Raw genomic sequence first — 14,474 nt, 5'->3', positions numbered from 1 at the left:
ATTCCTTTTTTTTAAGTAATTAGCCAGTACTTTTTTGAATGCTGTACTGAATATTGATCACTGATAACTCTGCATGTAAAATGTTTCTTCCAATCTCCCTCTTTATCTAATGTTTATCACGAGTCTGTGGCTGCTTGTGTTGATTTATCTATCGCCAAAAATAATCTACCAAATGTTGGGAGATTTCCAATATGATGAGGCTTCAGGGTACGTTGGGTTATTGCTGTTCCTTTTTCATCAGAGTAATTCTCAGCTTTATGAAGCAAATTATACCCCCTCTGTATTACTTGGGATGCAGCAGGCACAACCTCAGGAGTCACTTTTATTCTTCACCCCCAGATGCAAAGCAACACTGTCAGTGAGGTAAATGGCTGACTGTTTTCTGGCAAGGCCAATACTGTACTATGGCTGTGGGAGAGCTGAGCTCTCAGCTCACATGCACTTTGCAGCAATATAATCTTGATAGTGCTGGTCAATTCAGACCTTCCCCCGATATTAGAGTAACTGAATAGGCACAAATCGCGTGTGTGTGCACAGTTGCTCCAGTATCACTGAATGGCCTGCAGCATAAATTTGTTCAAATGGTAGAACTACTTCCACAATATCATTAGGTTTTAGTCATAAGTTGTGTGTAGAGTCATAAAAGGGTGTGTGCATGGAATACTTTCACTTTCACGGGTGTGAAGTGTCAAGGGGGCTGGAATACAAAGGGGTGCAAGTTATGTTACAGATGTACAAAGCTCTGGTGAGACCCCATCTCGATATGTTAAGATGTTTTTGATCAGAATTATCGGTTGAATCTAATTGATTATACATCCCTGGTATAGGAACATAGGGATCAAGTTTCGGGCCGCGCCTAGAACGGTGCAGCCCCGCGAGCCATGCCTGAATTCCGTGCTCAAAACCGCACCGAAAACTTACCTCAGTATTCTCCCCTCCCTCAGGTCGATCCAGGCCCTCGGCATGGCGCAGCACAAGCTGTGGGGGGAGGAGCTAGGTCCCTGCGCTGAAAACAGTGCCGGGACCTCTGCACATGCGTGCTACAGTGCGCGCGCATGTGCATCAGCTCCAGGCGCCCGAAACTGTGTGGGAGGGGCCCGAAGCACGCCGCCTCTAGCCCTGGCCGAATGGCCTCACTGGGGCGGCGAAGATCGGACTACACCTCCCCCTTCCAGCTCCTGCTCTGGCTCCGACTCTCCCCCCCCACCCCACCCCCGTTCATCTCCCGCTTCCTCTGGCTCTCTCCCGCCGCCCCCCCCCGGTAGCTCCCACTCCACTCCGGCTCCCCCCCCACCCCAGCTTCCACTCCACTCCGGCTCCCCCCTGCCCCCCCAGCTCCCGCTCTGACCCCCACCCCCCCCCAGCTCCCGCTCTGCTCCGGTTCGCCCCCCAGGTCCAGTCCGCTCCCCCCCCTCATGTCTTCGGCGGGGCCTGCCCATCCGGCATCTTGCTGGGGGCGGGCCCACCCGAAATCTTCGGCCCGGCTACTTCTCGTCGGCCGGGTCCGTTCAGCCTCCCCCCTCTCCTCCCCTTTCCTCCCCCTCCCTCCCCTTTCCTCTCCTCCCCCCCTCTCCCTCTCCTCTCCTCCCTCCCTCTCCTCTCCTCTTTCCCCTCCCCTTTTCCCCCCCCTCTCTCCCCCGCCACTTCCCCCTCCCTCTTCCCCCCCCTCCCCTCGTTATTAGAAACACAGAGACACTGACAGACAGAGAGAGAGAGACACTGACAGACAGATAGAGAGAGACGCTGACACAGACAGAGAGAGACACACTGGGGGGGCCCCGTCCCAGCATGCTGTTGGAGTGCTCCCGGTGCTGCAGTCGGTAAGTAGAAACAATTTTTAATTTTTTATTTTTTTATTATTTTTTAATTTTTAATTTTTTTGATTGATTTATTGGTTGATTTATTGATTTATTTATCATATATTATTGATGATGGCTCTTTATTTGTAAAAGTGATGTGTTTCACAATAGCAAACTTCCCTCCCCCCCCACCCCCGATCTCCCGATCCTTACGCCTGATTTATAAGTGTAGGCAAGGTTTTACTGAGCGTACAAAAATCTACTTACTCCATTCTAAGTTAGTTTGGAGTAAGTTTTCGCTGTCTAAACTTGCAAAACAGGCGTAAGTGGCCGGACACGCCCCCTTTTGGAAAAAAAATTCTAAAATGAAACTATTCGAACTCACTAGAACTGGAGCAAACTAAATGCCGAGAATTGCAATTTCTAAGATACTCCATTCTAAACTAGTTGCTCCAAAAAAAAATAGGAGCAACTCAGGCCAAAATGTGACCCCATAGGAACAGGAGTAGGCCATCAATCTCCTCGAGCCTGCCCCGCCAATCAATCAGATCATGGCTGACCTGTATCTTAACTCCATCTACCTGCCTTGGTTTGATAACTCTTAATACACTTGCCTAACAAAAATCTATCAATCTAAGTTTTGACATTTTCAATTGACCCCCAGCCTCAACAGCTTTTTAGAGGAGAGAGTTCCAGATTTCCACTGCCCTTTGTGTGAAGAAGTGATTCCTGACATCATCCTTGCCTGCATTCAGTTCTGGGCCCACACTTCAGGAAGGAGATACAGGCCTTGGTGGGAGTGCAGTGCAGATTCACCAGTATGATACTGGGGCTAAAAGGCTTAAATTATCAGGACAGGTGTCATAGGCTAGGCTTGTATTCTTGAATATAGAAGATTAAGGGGGGTATCTAAATGAGGTGGTTAAGATGATTAAAGGATCTGATAGGAGTAGCTAGAGATAAGCTGTTTCCTCTGGTGGAAGAGTTCAGAACTAGGGGGCATAACCTTAAAATTAGAGCTATGCCATTCAAGGATGATGTCAGGAATCACTTCTTCACACAAAGGGCAGTGGAAATCTGGAACTCTCTCCTCTAAAAAGCTGTTGAGGCCGGGGGTCAATTGAAAATGTCAAAACCTAGATTGATAGATTTTTGTTCGGCAAGTGTATTAAAGATTATAAAACCAAGGCAGGTAGATGGGAGTTAAGATACAGGTCAGCCATGATCTAATTGAATGGCAGGGCAGGCTCGGGGAGATTGATGGCCTACTCCTGTTCCTATGTTCCTATGCCAGGGATGTATAATCAAGCAGATTCAACTGATAATTCTAATCAAAAACATCTGAACATATTGCTGACAGAACTTCTTTTTAGCTGATTCGGGGATTGCTCGGTTTAACAAGACATTTAACTAAAATTAAATAAACCTTTTCTTTTAAAAGGTCTTTTCCATCAACACATTTGTTTTTAATTGCATTGTTTAGACTATCATTAAACAATATGGTTTTACAGACTGCTGTTAGCACATGGGCTTTTGACTGAGTGTCAAGATAGGGATGTCTACTATATTGGTGTGCATTCAGCAAAAAGTTTCCAGGGTTTGTAGGAGAATAAAATCAGAATGCGGAACAATGAAACATTTTGTGAACCGTCAATCAATATTTCAGTAGTTAAAGGGGGTTTCTGTTCTGGGACCCATGCTGTTCACAATATTTTTGAATGAATGGAGAACTCAGGGGCTAAATTGGATAGCCCCCGAAAACAGGCGCGAGGATCTCGATGGATGAGTAACCTACGCCCGTTCGATGTAATGCCTCTTTGTGCTGCCTGCTCATTGTCGTGATTTTTGTGTGCAGCCAATGTTAAACGTGCTGTTGATTGCCTGCATGCATCAGTAGGGGGCCCAAAATTTTAACTTGCTAGCACAACTTAAAGCTAGCCTGCACTGCTTAAAGCTAGCCTGCACTTCTTAAAGGGGAGTTGCATTGTGCTGGGGAGTCCTGTGGGAGCTGAATCTGACCTGGGAAAGACAGAAGAATGGCTGAACATGGGAGAGAGTGGGCACCCAGGTTTTCCAACACTGCACTGGAGGTCTTGGAGGAGGAGATGAAAAGTAGAAGAGACGTTCTATATCCGCAGTGGGCCAGGAGGCCCTCTAGAGACATGCTGAAAAGGCAGTGGGAGCAGATAGCTGTGGAGGTCAATGTCAGTAGTCTAGCCCTGAGGACCTGGATGCAGTGCTGCAAGACGTTTAATGACCTCACGAGTGGCCAAGGTCAGTGAATGCATCAAATGAAATATCGTACCAACTGTAGCAGTAGCCTCAGCCACCGCTTGAATCACCACAACCCCATCACTCACCTATCTCTATCAATCAGGCCTCATAACTAACATGTATATGCTTCACCTCACCCTCACACACTTAGCATTGTTGCAAGCCTCACACCCACATCTCACAGCTTGCACATGCTCCGGAGGGCGAGGTCGCACATGAGTTCAGCTGCAGAGGACTCAGACGAGCACTTCGACGGGCCAGGCTACAGAAGAACACAAATGGGTGTACACAACAAAATGCTTGGTGCATTGGGAATCCTGTGTTCAATGTTAAGGAGCATGGAAGAGTCCGGCACCAACTTGGCACCAACAGGGCTTTGTGCAGAGCTTGGATCCCATCCTTTCCAGCATGGAACTGGTGGCCAAACTCCATCAAAATACTTGTGGGTCCGACAACGATGCAGAGTCTGATGGCCGATGTCTCGGCTTCCATTGTATCACATGCAGCTTCCACCAAATGTCTGAGTGCTGCAGTGGAAGCTCAGACTGAAGTCATGCGAGGTAAGTTTGTTGCCATGCAAGCTCAGACTGCTGCCTTCGTGGCTGTGGATACCAGAGTTCCAAAGGTGTCACAGGAGACCAACTATCTGTCCTCTAACAGATTACTAGGATTGCTGAGGTGTCATCCCGAGGGAGTGGCAGTTGCTCCATGGAGCACGAACCTGCTGTCCTCTCTCAGGATGACAGCATTCGTCCTTCCACCACTGCCACTCTGCCAGTACCTCTGTTGTTGCCTGTCAGCCAGCCAACCCGGACTGCTGCCGCTCATGCAGATATGGTGGAGGCTGAAGCCAGGCCTTCTAGGCCCAAAATTGCTCGAGGTCGTCCTCCAAGGCCATCTGTAGTCTCCCCCACTGAAAGTCAGCAGCCTTCCACCAGCCATGCTACAACCACTGGGGTAGCACTGCGTAGGAGCACTAGGACAGGCAAAGGAGCAGGGAAGACAGGCACTAAGAGAATGTGCAAGGGTGATTAGTTTAAGTTTATATGCAATATGGCATTATTTTATTTATAAATTTGGTTTGGAATGATTATTTTATGGTGACTTTTATTTTTTCATTGCGGCCAAGAGAACAATGTGATGGTCAGTGACAGAGGGAAGGTAAGGAATGTGGAACTGTTAAGTGAATGGGGAATTGGGGTTGTGGTTACTGGTATCACACTCGAATGAGTTCTTCATGTAGAGCCAGGCAGACAGGGGCTGTCTGGGTTGCTGCCTGCTTTGCTCTTTCTCCTCCTCATGCTTCTGCTCCTCAGCATCTCGCCTGATAGCCGGTGGCAAGGTCTGTTCCCTCATGATGGCAAGGTTGTGCAGCATGCAGCATACTATCATGAATTTGAGACCAGCTCAGCCGAGTACTGCAGGGCTCCTCCAAAGCGGTCCGGGTGGTGGAATCGTTGTTTCAGTATCCCAATGGTCTGCTCGATCACATTTCTTGAGGCAGCATGGTTCTCAGTGCAAGCTGCGTGCATGTGCGTAAGTGCAAACCAAAGACATGAGCCATGTCGTCAGTGAATAGCCTTTTTCGGCCAGTAGCCACCCTTTGGTTTGCCGTGGTGGCTGAAATGCAGCTGGCACAGCGGAGCGCCGCAGAATGAAGTCATCATGACCACTGTCAGGACAAAGGGCATTGGCCTGCATGATGCGCTGCCTGTGGTCACACACCAGCTGGACGTTGAGGGAATGGAATGCCTTTCGGTTCCAGTACATGGCAGAGTTGACATGCGGCGCATGCAGTCAATGGCAACCCTGTACCATGTGGAAGCCTGCAAGTCTGCATGCTCGCTCTGCCTGCTGGTCTCCGGCAAGAGATAATGAAATGACGTTAGCTCTCTTTGAATAGAAATCCTCAGTGACATCCCTTATGCAACAGTGGACGGCAAGCTGCGAGATGTTGCAAATATCTCCAGCACCAGCCTGGAAGGAGCCAGACATAATAGTTCATCGCCACAGTCATCTTCACAGCCACTGGCAATGTGGTCCTTGCCCAGCTCTGAGGTTTCAGTTGTATCTGCGGCAGACGGGAAATTTCAGTGAGGACATCCTTAGTGAAGCGCAGACATCTCACACACTGTTCCTCACTGAGGTTCAGGTAGGAGAATTGCTGCTTGAACACCCTGGGCTTATATAGCCTCCTGCTGAGAGCATTTCTTCTCCCTCCTCCTCCTCCTCTCTCTTTCAGCAGCTTGCCCGACTCTGCATAGCCTCTGTTAATTCTCCCAGACATGCTCTATTCCAGGAGGAAGGCCTACCAGTGCACCCATATCTGGAAATAATTGGTTTGTGCAGAAGCCTTGAAGTTAGCAAAAAGTACCTTAGCACCCTGAAGACTTTTGAAACTTGAAAGCACCAAAAACTTGTAGAATTGTAGCACCAGCCAGAAGAAATTAACCAGCAACTGACCTGTAAGTAGTTGCTGATCCCTTTAAATAACTCTGGTGAGGTGGTGGGGGCATGTGGGGTGCTTCCTACTGCTTAACCCCTGTTCCACTGTGCAAGCTTAAGAGAGGATGTTGGCTGGAGTGTTCAGCTTCAAAATGGCAGCACTGGCGTCAAATGACCTGCCTGCTCTGCATATTCCTGGTGGATATTAACTGCGCACACACCAATGCCTCCACCAAGATGGCACCCTGTGCACTTTGCATCAGAAGTGTGCGTGCGCGCTGTTTACACCATTTTGGATCTCATAGTGCGTGAAATTGGGCTCTATGTTTAGCACTGGTCAGAACACTGCAAATAGGCATAAACGTGCAAGAATGCAATCAACCTCTGCTGGTGAAAGATTTCCTCTGAGCCTCATCTGTAACAATGTTGTAAAACCAGATAGTGCAGAGAGGATTTTTTTCCCTCACAAAGGAGATGAAAACTTCTTGATAAATGATGAATGCATCATTCACACAAACCAACTCCCATTGGTCACAAGTCAATCTCAATTTTCACTTCAACAGACACATGGACACCTGAAAACAAGGGGGCTTACCAGAATAGAAGCTAAGGCCTGATTGTGAAAACCAAGGATCAGATGCTTTGGAGCACCAGGTTATTGCTGGTGAGTTTTATGTATTTTGATACGTATCATGCAACTACATATGAATGTGCGCACACATCACACTGTCCTATAAGGAATGTTATTATGATTGTGCCATGAGATTACACAAGTTAGAGCAGCCTTTTTCTGTTCAGTACATACTTTTGTTAATTACTTCACTTGTGTAATATCTTTCACGGATAAATGTTTCCAGGCATTTGATTGGAGATTGGACAATACCGGCCAAAAGGAAGGACAGAATTTATGGGAAATGACCAAACGTGAGGTCACAGGAGATTTATGAAGGTGGGGAGAGGTAACAAAGCAGAAGGGTTCACATAGAAACATAGAAAATAGGTGCAGGAGTAGGTCATTCGGCCCTTCGAGCCTGCACTACCATTCAATATGATAATGGCTAATCATTTTTGCAACTTTAGTACTCCATTCCTGCTTTCTCTCTATACTTCCTGATCCCTTTAGCCGTAAGAGCCACATCTAACTCCCTTTTGAATATATCTTATGAACTGGCCTCAACAACTTTCTGTGATAGAGAATTCCACAGGTTCACAACTCTCTGAGTGAAGAAGTTTCTCTTCATCTCGGTTCTAAATGGCCTCCCCCTTATCCTTAGACTGTGACCCCTGGTTCTGGACTTCCCCAACATTGGGAACATTCTTCCTGCATCTAACCTGTCCAATCCCGTCAGAATTTTATATGTTTCTATGAGATCCCCTCTCATTCTTCTAAATTCCAGTGAATATAAGCCTAATTGATCCAGACTTTCTTCATATGTCAGTCCTGCCATCCCGAGAATCAGTCTGGTGAACCTTCACTGCACTCCCTCAATAGCAAGAATGTCCTTCCTCAGATTAGGAGACCAAAACTGTACACAATATTCAAGGTGTGGCCTCACCAAGGCCCTGTACAACTGCAGTAAGACCTCTCTGCTCCTATACTCAAATCCTCTCGCTATGCAGGCCAACATGCCATTTGCCTTCTTCACCGCCTGCTCTACCTACATGCCAACTTTCAATGACTGATGTACCATGACACCCAGGTCTGATTGCAACTACCCTTTTTCTAATCTGTCACCATTCAGATAATATTTTGCCTTCCTGTTTTTGCCACCAAAGTGGATAACCTCACATTTTTCTACATTATACTGCATCTGCCATGCATTTGCCCACTCACCTAACTTGTCCAAGTCACTCTGCAGCCTCTTAGCATCCTCCTCACAGCTCACACTGCCACACAGCTTAGTGTCATCTGCAAACTTGGAGATATTACATTCAATTCCTTTGTCGAAATCATTAATGTATATTGTAAATAGCTGGGGTCCCAGCACTGAACCTTGCTGTACCCCACCAGTCACTGCCTGCCATTCTGAAAAGGACCCGTTTATTCCTACTCTTTGCTTCCTATCTGCCAACCAGTTCTCTATCCACGTCAATACATTACCCCCAATACCATGTGCTTCAATTTTGCACACTAATCTCTTGTGTGGGACCTTGTCAAAAGCCTTTTGAAAGTCCTATTATACCACATCCACTGGTTCTCTCGTGTCCACTCTACTAGTTACATCCTCAAAAAATTCTAGAAGATTTGTCAAGCATGATTTCCCTTTCATAAATCCATGCTGACTTGGACCGATCCTGTCATTGCTTTCCAAATGCGCTGCTATTATATCTTTAATAATTGATTCAATCATTTTCCCCACTACCGATGTCAGGCTAATCGGTCTATAATTCCCTGTTTTCTCTCTTCCTCCTTTTTTAAAAAAATAGGGTTGCATTAGCTATCCTCCAATTCATAGGAACTAATCCAGAGTCTATAGAATGTTGGAAAATGACCACCAATGCATCCACTATTTCTAGGGCCTCTTCCTTAAGTACTTTCGGATGCAGACTATCAAGCCCTGGGGATTTATCGGCCTTCAATCCCATCAATTTCTCGAACATAATTTCCTGACTAATAAGGATTTCCTTCAGTTCCTCCTTCTCACTAGACCCTCGGTCCCCTAGTATTTCCGGAAGGTTATTTGTGTCTTCCTTAGTGAAGACAGAACCAAAGTATTTGTTCAATTGGTCTGCCATTTCTTTGCTCCCCATTATGAATTCACCTGATTCTGACTGCAAGGGACCTACATTTGTCTTCACTAATCTTTTTCTCTTCACATATCTATATCTATATTTTTATGTTCCCTGCAAGCTTACTCTCATACTCTATTTTCCCCCTCCTAATTAAACCCTTTGTCCTCTTCTGCTGAATTCTAAATTTCTCCCAGTCCTCAGGTTTGCTGCTTTTTCTGGCCAATTTATATGCCTCTTCCTTGGATTTAACACTATCCCTAATTTCCCTTGTTAGCCACGGTTGAGCCACCTTCCCCGTTTTATTTTTACGCCAGACAGGGATGTACAATTGTTGAAGTTCATCCATGTAACCTTTAAATGTCTGCCATTGCCTATCCACCGTCAACCCTTTAAGTATCGCCAAGGCTGCTTCGACAGCACCTCCTCTTTCACCTCCAAGGACAAGGGTAGTAGGCGCATGGGAACCTCCAAGTCATACACCATCCTGACTTGGAAATATATCACTGTTCCTTCATAGTAGCTGGGATCAAAATCCTGGAACTCCCTCCCTAATCGTACTATAGGAGTACCTTCACCACGTGTACTGCAGTGGTTCAAGAAGGCAGCTTACCACCACCTTTTCAAGGGCAAGTAGGGATGGACAATAAATGTTGGCCTTGCCAGCGATGCCCACATCTTACATATAAAAAAATGTAAAGATTGGAAGAAATTATAAGGGTAGGATGGATTAACATTATTGGACGGATTTGAAAACAGGAAAAAGGATTTTAATTTCTTTATCAGCAGTTCTAAAAGAAAACTAGTGGAGCACAACCATAATGTCATACTTCTATTGACACATTAATCGTGGTGCAAAATGTGTATAAAACTATGAAAAGGGTCAGGACAGACAAGTCCCACTCATATAGTACAGGAATTACCAGGAATAGAAGTGAATCACTTCTGCCTCAAAGAGGTGGCTCCCAATGTTCTGAATTTGGTGTGTTTATACTATGTGTGAAACTCACAATACTGGCGCAACTACTAAGTTGCTGGTCATGGATTTCCAAACCCCCCCCCCCCCCCCGGCCCACACACACATTTCTTCCCCACCCACAGTCAGGAGAAGGTCTGCACAGTCGAGCAATGTGAAAGGTGACTGATAGCTTATAATCAGCTAATCATGCTCTGACAAAATGGGCATCTTTTGCTGGTAGTATATTGCCTGAGGTCAAGCAGCATTGTTTCTGATCCCAGCCCAGAATAAAGTTGTGGTCCTTACTGAACTGAACGGAGCCACTCTGGGATGCAGGTAATTCCTTCCCATTGCTGATCGGATCGGAATGGTTCTGGGGCAAAGAAACCTGAAATGGTTGGTCTCCCTGAAGCACAAAAACTTTAATAACAGTAAAAAAAGATCTTTAAGTCTTTCCTCGACAGACATTGGGCAATTAGTTTGAGCAGAAAATATTTTGTCTAAACTCTCCTTTCCCTTTAAAAACAATTTTTGATCTCTGGGTTAAAGTAGCTACAGTTTGTTTTTGTGTCTATGCAGTATTACATTGATTTTGTTTTTAATCCAACAAGAAGCATTGTGAGTTTTTCTTATCCTGGAGGTAAAACACGGGCTCTTGGCTCAATAATGTGACTGGCAGAGCCTTTTCTTTACACATCACTAACAACCACTTCCTGCGAGTGACTCACAGTTTGCCCTCAAATACTGAGAAACAGAGGGAAGAAACAAGGACCCTGTGACTGTTGTCCCTATTCAGTCAACAATAGGACAGCACAAATAAACAAAGGAAATGGCAGAACGTTTCTTTTTGGAAGAGGTGGGGGTGGTGGAAATGAAAGGCCTCTTAGAAGTCTGCACTGGGCTGAGGGAGAAAGTAAAGAGATTGTGTCACTCTGCTGGCAGGTTAGCAGACGGTCAGGCTGTGCCAAGCATTTTGTAAAAGCTCTAAGTGCACCATAATACAAGTCTGGCATCGCATCTGACTGCAGTTTCTGGTGCTATTCAAACATAAACATTCTGAATGACAATCAAAAAAAAAATACAACATAGACCCATGTCTCAACATGCACGAGAACTGAGGCATTATGCTTCGACCCAAACACGTTGCTAGGATATGAAGGCATTCTGGCCAAACCAGCCATGAGCCCCAGCTGTTCTTTTTCAGCAAGTACCTGTAGATGACGCCATTTTGGTGAAGGAACATGAGCGCCGAGGTGACCTCTGCTGCATAAAACCTCGATCGAGCTTCATCAAACTTGCGGGAACGTTGGATCTGAAACATTAAATCGCCTCCATTTACGTATTCCATGACGAAAAAAAGGCGGTCCTAAATGAAGTAAGAAAGAGCTTTTTCAGTTAAATTTCTTAAAGGCTTACAAGTGGCTCTTGTTGTGGGCAAACAACAAAACATTTGTACAGAAGGAGTTTCATGGTGTCAGCGAAAGCTGATCAGTCGAAACAGCAATTAGCCGTTGACAAAAGAAAAATAAATTTCAAAAGCAAGTGTGAATGAACCACTATATCAAGCAGCTTTGATTCTTCAGTCTTTTTAGTCCCTCATTTCTTACAAGGTCTAGTAAATGTAAAAGTTTTCACAATTTATTGGGCTGCATTTCATACAAATCTCAACAGAGTATCTCCACCTAATGTCACTCTACCAAAAGCTGATGGTAACATTCTGACCCACTTTTTATTGTGAAGTTCATTCAATATTACAAAATAAAAAACGAGAAAGAAATATCTGATCTGAAGCCGTGTCACCTTATGACTTTCTTACCCTAGTCTCTCTCTCACACACACGCATTTGGAGAAAAAGTTCTCTAAACAGATTTATGATTTTGCTAAAAATAGTTAACATGGGAAATGTTCTACTCAAAATTCATACTATTATCCATACAAATTCTCATGCACTCTCTTACATACGCATTCTCTCTCTCTCACGCACACACTCACATTCTTTCATGCACACATTGTCACATGTATTCTTCCCCATGTGCATCCTCTCTGCACACTTTGGCCGGAATCTTCCCAGCCCTGCGATTGCAGGTTTGGAGGCAGGTCTGCTGTCAAAATGGCCTTGATTGACAGCAGGTCGGGATCCCGCTCCAAACCTGCCTCCGTGTGAGTTTCCCAGCTTCAGGTCTGCGTGCCGATCGCAAACCCAACGGCAGGAGACGGGCTAGTTCATTAACGTGCTTAACAGATAGTTTAGTGGTATTTAAAAGGAGTAGAAGCAGGCACTTACAATTTTACCACCTTTCTGTAGGATTTTGAAAGCCCTCTTGGAATTCGCCAGATAAGTGTATTGGGTTCTCAGTGACTCTCTATTGCTATGACTAGTTGACAGCTGCAGAAGTAGCACAAAAGCTACCATTTCACAGCTGTTCACTTTCCAATGTCAGAAGCTGAAGCCTTCAGGATTTGGAAGGAAACTTTGAGCTGTATGCAGGTTGGAAGTCTTTGCAGTGAACTATCTAATCACTATCGCCGTCTTGGACCAACTCTCTCATAATTGACAGATCACTTCTGTCATTTCAACCTCAGCTGCCATCTATTCCAGCTGCATCGGTGCCCTGGAAAAAGACTCACCTTGGTCCTCATAATCTCACCACGATCAGCCCCAACAGCAACATCATCAGGCACACCAGCAGCACCAACAACAACACTAACCTTCTCCGCAATCACCCGATGCTGCAGAGGACACAGGCCATCAGCACCCGACCACATTGCTGCCCGGGAGGCCAGAGATGGCATCACCATGGTTATATTTACTTCACGATGCTATACACCCTGGCTGCCACATGATGTGCCAGGTTGGCACCACCCCACACCAGCATCATAAAGCATCCCTGCAATGCCTAAGCCATTCTTTTCACACTCATCACCATTGTGTAGGGTACCCTTATATCTGACCATTCACTACAACTCACTAAGCCACTTCCAAAGGTGCACACAAATCTGTCCAAGAACGCAAAGTGTTCAAAATAAAGATTTCAATGTTTGACAACACATTAACAGATTCTCTACATGAACATTGGCTGAAACCCAATTGCCTACCCTTGCATTCTGTTAGTTGGTATGATTGGACAAGGAATGGTGGTAAGGGATGGCTAGTGAGATAGGGAAGTGATAATGTAGAAAGAGAGGGATGAGTGGAGGTGCAAGGTTAGTTGGTGTGAATAAGGATGTGCAGGAATAAGGTAGGGAATGCAAAGTGATGGGGTGAGTGGCACAGCAGGATGAAGTTGAGTGTGGCTTTGCAGTAATATTTCGTGATCTACTGAGATTATTAAAAGGTTTGTGCCACTGCAGCCAGCTCCTCCAGATGACATCCCTGCTTGTGCCCTCCTGTGCAATATGCAACCAGGCTGCATTGGTCTCCTGGGGAGGTCTCTTCCGTCCACTGGAAGAGAAGACAACCTCCCTGCGTACTGTGACTCCCTCCATAAGCATCTGGTGCAACCGTGCACCTTTGTGCAGTGTTTGTCAGTGTTTGCAGCCACTCAATGCTGTAGAACACTGACAGAACAACTGTCAAACAAAATTTGGGATTGGTACCTTTAAGAAAACCAGCTGATTAGGAGACCAACGAGTCATCAGATGACGTCATCAGATCTGCTTCCAGTTAATTGGCCGGGAACCCCCAGGGCGGGCTTAACAAGCCCAAAGTCAGGGAAGATTGCTGGAGGATGGGCTGTGATTGGGAGCTTGTTCCCCACACACCACCTATTCCACCCGCAACCAACTCGCCACACCCGTTGGCGAAATCGCGGCCTTTGTGTGCACTTTCTCTCATGCGTGTAATGTCTTTTGTATGCATATTCACATACATACATTATTGCATGAACATGTTCATGCATTCTCTCAGGTGCATACCCCTTTCAGATGCATGCGCTCTCACATATACATACATACGATCTCATGCATTCTCATGCACTCTCTCTTAGTGCAACCTCAAGTATGCTATCTTGTTCATACTAATTTTCTCAAGCACACTCTTTCACAGATTCTCTCGGTCTCTCAGAAATGTGGTGAGCTGTACAGAAATCCATCACTAAATTATATAGGTATAAACATTTATCTTTGCTATTGGATGTCTTTTCTAAGCTATGAGAAACCATCAGCTGTTCCTATGAAGTTGCTGGTAATTGTTCAAAGGTTTGTAAATGATGTCAGCTCAACAGGATTGCCATCTCCTGCTATTCTTGTGTCAGCTTATCTCAGTTGGT

General features: G+C 45.6%; 1 protein-coding gene across 3 annotated transcripts in view; it reads right to left on the bottom strand.

Annotated features, from left to right (window-relative positions):
* Positions 1 to 14,474, bottom strand: part of LOC139273052 (protein kinase C epsilon type) — an 801,226-nt gene that overhangs the window by 127,330 nt on the left and 659,422 nt on the right. For all 3 annotated transcript variants that reach the window (XM_070889353.1, XM_070889354.1, XM_070889356.1), the window contains one exon: positions 11,418 to 11,572. In XM_070889353.1, coding sequence (XP_070745454.1) covers positions 11,418 to 11,572 — 155 coding nt within the window. The remainder of the gene's footprint in view (positions 1 to 11,417; positions 11,573 to 14,474) is intronic.

This window comes from Pristiophorus japonicus, chromosome 9, assembly GCF_044704955.1.
Source record: "Pristiophorus japonicus isolate sPriJap1 chromosome 9, sPriJap1.hap1, whole genome shotgun sequence".
NCBI lineage: Eukaryota > Metazoa > Chordata > Chondrichthyes > Pristiophoridae > Pristiophorus > Pristiophorus japonicus.
The sequence above is the reverse complement of the archived record's forward strand: the minus strand, read 5'-3'. Positions and strand labels throughout refer to the sequence as shown.